At 37.2% G+C, this 3,777-nt stretch overlaps 1 protein-coding gene across 2 annotated transcripts in view; it reads right to left on the bottom strand.

Moving 5' to 3' along the window:
• fstl5 (follistatin-like 5) overlaps positions 1–2,233 on the bottom strand; it is a 157,430-nt gene extending 155,197 nt beyond the window's left edge. The window contains exon 1 of one of the 2 annotated variants that reach the window (XM_032527709.1): positions 1,722–2,233. In XM_032527709.1, the coding sequence (XP_032383600.1) occupies positions 1,722–1,744 (23 nt within the window). In that variant the 5' untranslated portion in view covers positions 1,745–2,233. The remainder of the gene's footprint in view (positions 1–1,721) is intronic. The other variant, XM_032527710.1, reaches the window with a different exon arrangement.
• Between the last annotated feature and the right edge of the window lie 1,544 nt (positions 2,234–3,777).

The raw sequence follows: 3,777 nt of genomic DNA, 5'->3' as shown, positions 1-3,777 counted from the left end.
AGGGATTGAAGTAGGATTGTAAAGGCCGACAGATGGCTGAACGCTCAAACTGCATGGTTTCTGTAGCATTCACACTTCCTCTGCAAGAATTTCAATTACTGCAGCAATTATTGGAAAAATGTGCTGGGATCATTAGTGTCTGCGTGCATTGTGAATCACACAAAATGTCAAAATGATGTAAGAAATACAATACACAGACTGCTGGATTTGTAAACATCAACCAACACAAGGTTTGTCTGTCCCCCTTTACCTGTTACAGCGAGTTAACGCTGTCACAAGACTAATCAGGAGTATACAACAATTGGCACACAAATAATAAGGAAATGCTTATTTTGATTAATGCTAAGACCTAAAAGTTACACTACATGTCCCGTTTTAAAAATGTGACTTAGTAAAAAAGTATGTAAGTATTATTAACAAAATATACTTAAAGTGAAAAGTAAAATGCAGTCAATGCAGAAAAATGACTCCCTATGAATGTTACATTATTATATTAATCATGAATGTGTAGTTAGCATTTAGTTGTCAGTGTGAGGCTAATTCTAACTATAGGCCTATATATACTGTGGGGAAGTTTAATCTATTACAATACATCATATTTTTAGTAACCAATCAGTGCACAGTAAAGTGTATTTGTCTTGTAAAGTAACAAAAAACTAAAGCTGTCAAATTAGATTTTCCTCTGAAACTTGTATTTCATATCTGCCTTATTTTAACTGCTCTTTAATGTTTTATGTAAAGCACTTTAAATTGCCTTGTTGGTGAAATGTGCTATAAAAATAGAAAACATGAAATAGTACAGTTCTTAAGTAAACATGTAGTTACATTCAACCATTGCTTGCAGATATTATGATGTTATTGTATTTATTTATTTTTTATAAATTGTATAGGTTACCGTTTTTTATATTAATATAGTAATTATGTTGTATTTATTGTGCTATATAGGAAGTAATGCTGAGGCTACTGTATATCCTTAAAAAAAACTCAAACCCTCAAAGGATTTCAGGCTGTAAATCTGAGTTGTATCGATTGCAAAACTTAATCTGTCTTTAGGTTAGCCCTAACTCCATCTGCTGCACCATGGCGGAGATAAAACCAAAAGAAGGACCCCAAATTTCCTTCGCAAACCACGAAACAACGCAACTAATGGCCATCCACGGCGCAAAAGCCTGTACTATACGGCCAGATGAGCCAGGCGCAAAGCTGAGGATGAAAAACAAAAGTATAATCCCTCTGCTGCTAACGGTGTCACTCAAGGATTAGCGTGCCAAGGGAAGAAAAATAACACACTAAGTACTGCGCGGATAAATTAAAAGCTCTGGGCAACGTGGCGTGTCTCCAATCGTTTCAAAAACAGTGATTGTGTTACAGTGGGAAGTGTTTGTGCTTCAGTGTGAGCGCCCCTCACAGAATAACAGCAACTGTAATCTCAACTTCAGATACCCTGATATCAGTTGATTTGAGCCTCCGGGATCTGGCGTCAAGTAGGCTAAACTGAAATGGCAAAAGCTTGAGGCGACAGATTGGGAGATATTTTCTGAATCAAATGTGACCTGATGGATTATTAGACAAGAGTTGTGTCGCCTCAGCGATGATGAGGGTTAAGCTTTCTGTCTGATAGCGAGTCAGACAGACAGGGGGACTTCCCATGGATGGAGCTGTGCTCGGATAGGCTTTTACACTTAAAACACAAACAAAACACACAAACACAGCTTCATTACCTGTGTGTCCAAGGGTAAACCATCCAGGAGGATAATCCAAACGAGATTAGTGGTGAACGGAAGGAAGCAACACTTCTCAACAAACTATTATTAATGGTTATCTCGAGCTCCGGCCAAATCCACGGCTGGTGTATAGTGTAATTTCCGATGAGTAGAGAGAGAAATGTCCTCGGGAGAAGTTTGCACCTAGAAGCAGCCAAAGAGGGGGTTGTTAATCCTTTCCCAAAATACCACCAATGTAGAGTAGAGCCGATAAAGGGGGAAGAAGAAGAAGAAGAAGAGAAGGAAATGGAGTTCAGCACCACGGCACAGTGGACAGCTCCGACGGCGCAGCGATCTCACCTCGGCCGCTCTCGGGTCTCGTGTGCGCCACCGAGGCAGGAGCCACCAGCCCCAACCTCACCTACTGGCTCAGTCCCCACCGGATTTACATACAATCACGCGGGAGGGAGGGAGGAGAGGAAGGGATGAACCAATCACGAATATCCCGTAGTAGGCAGTAGAAACAAAGAACGAGGGCAGACTGACAGACGGAATATGAACCGATCCTGTGCCAAACCTGACTAAGAGGGAGGAAACTCACTCACTCACTCACTCAGTAGGCTACTACATCTCCACACTGTTCTGCTACTGTATGACCTTCAAATGATCATCACGAGTGCAGAACGACAATATCAACAATATTTTATATATAACATTAAGTGTGTTTGTTTCCTTTTAAGACCTGATCAGTTTGTGTATTGTTATGTATTAGTAGTAGTCAATAAAGGTAACCAAATACGTTAACTTGAGTAGCGTAGTAGAATTTTTAGGTACTGCATTTAATGTTACTTTACACTTTTACTAAATATTTTAATGCTAATATAGGCTAATAATAATAGTTTTAATCCACTATATCAGTTGAAAATCTGCAGTGACTATACTTTAGTTTAAGATTTGCCACAAAAAACTATGATTAAATAAAATATGATTTGTTATGGATTAAGTCAAAATCAGCTCAGGACTTTAACTTGTAACAGATTTTTGCATTGTGGTGTACCTGCAGGATCTGAATACCTTTTCCACCAATGTAGTAGAAGTAGTAGTAGTAGTAGTAGTAATAAGAAGAGTAGTAGTTGTTGTTGTTTATCATGTCATGCACACACAAGTACTCAGCCAACATAGACTTTATAAGACACCAAAAACCAGATCCTAAAGTGAAAGTAACATGTAAATGTACTCCACAACAAATAAGTCCTGCTAACTGATTTTTAATGAAGTAAAAGAACATTTCATTCATTTTAGGATGTTTCATTACCAAAACATTAGCTTCTTGGAGTATCAAAAGTAAAAGTAGCCATTATGAATAATGACACCTTTCAGGGTAATATTTTCGTATTATTACTGATGCACAGCAGCGTTCAGTGTCAATGCTGGTCAAGAGGAGCTTAATACAACAATCTGTAAAAAATGGATTTTATGGTGAGAAGATTATCACTTATTGTGAATGTAAAATATAAAATTTGTAAAGTAGGACCTAATAAAGCTATCAAATAAATGAATAAAGAAGCCGTAAATAGAAATAAAAGTATAAGCACTTGAAAATCGTAATGAGTTATACTGTACTTGAGAAAATTTCCTTTTTTGTGCATCCCACCAAATGTAACACGCATTCTACATAAAACATGATAAATTACATTGCAAATACAGACCTTCACTTCCTCTCCCTAAGCTCTACTTAAAAAGTGACAAAAAAGGTTTTCCCCTTAAAACACAACTTTAAATTATTTGCATCAGATCAATATTTATGAAGTATGAATGTGTGTGACATTTACAGTGCATCAAACGTTGTGTGTGTGTCTTGTGTGCAAATCACATTTACGCATTTTATAAATACTTATTTGTGTAGGTTATTTATTTCTGTTTAGCCTATTGTTTCACCTAGTTTCTATCAGTTTTGGTTTCTCTATTTACACTTCAAGACACCAAACTCTTAAAATATACACTGTACTGCAGGCTGTTCTTGGTGCATTGTATTCCTGTTAAAGGTCCCATGGCATGAAAATTTGATTTCATG

Source organism: Etheostoma spectabile, chromosome 10, assembly GCF_008692095.1.
Source record: "Etheostoma spectabile isolate EspeVRDwgs_2016 chromosome 10, UIUC_Espe_1.0, whole genome shotgun sequence".
Classification (NCBI taxonomy): domain Eukaryota; kingdom Metazoa; phylum Chordata; class Actinopteri; order Perciformes; family Percidae; genus Etheostoma; species Etheostoma spectabile.
Note: the sequence above shows the minus strand (reverse complement) of the source record. Positions and strands in the feature narration are given on the sequence as shown.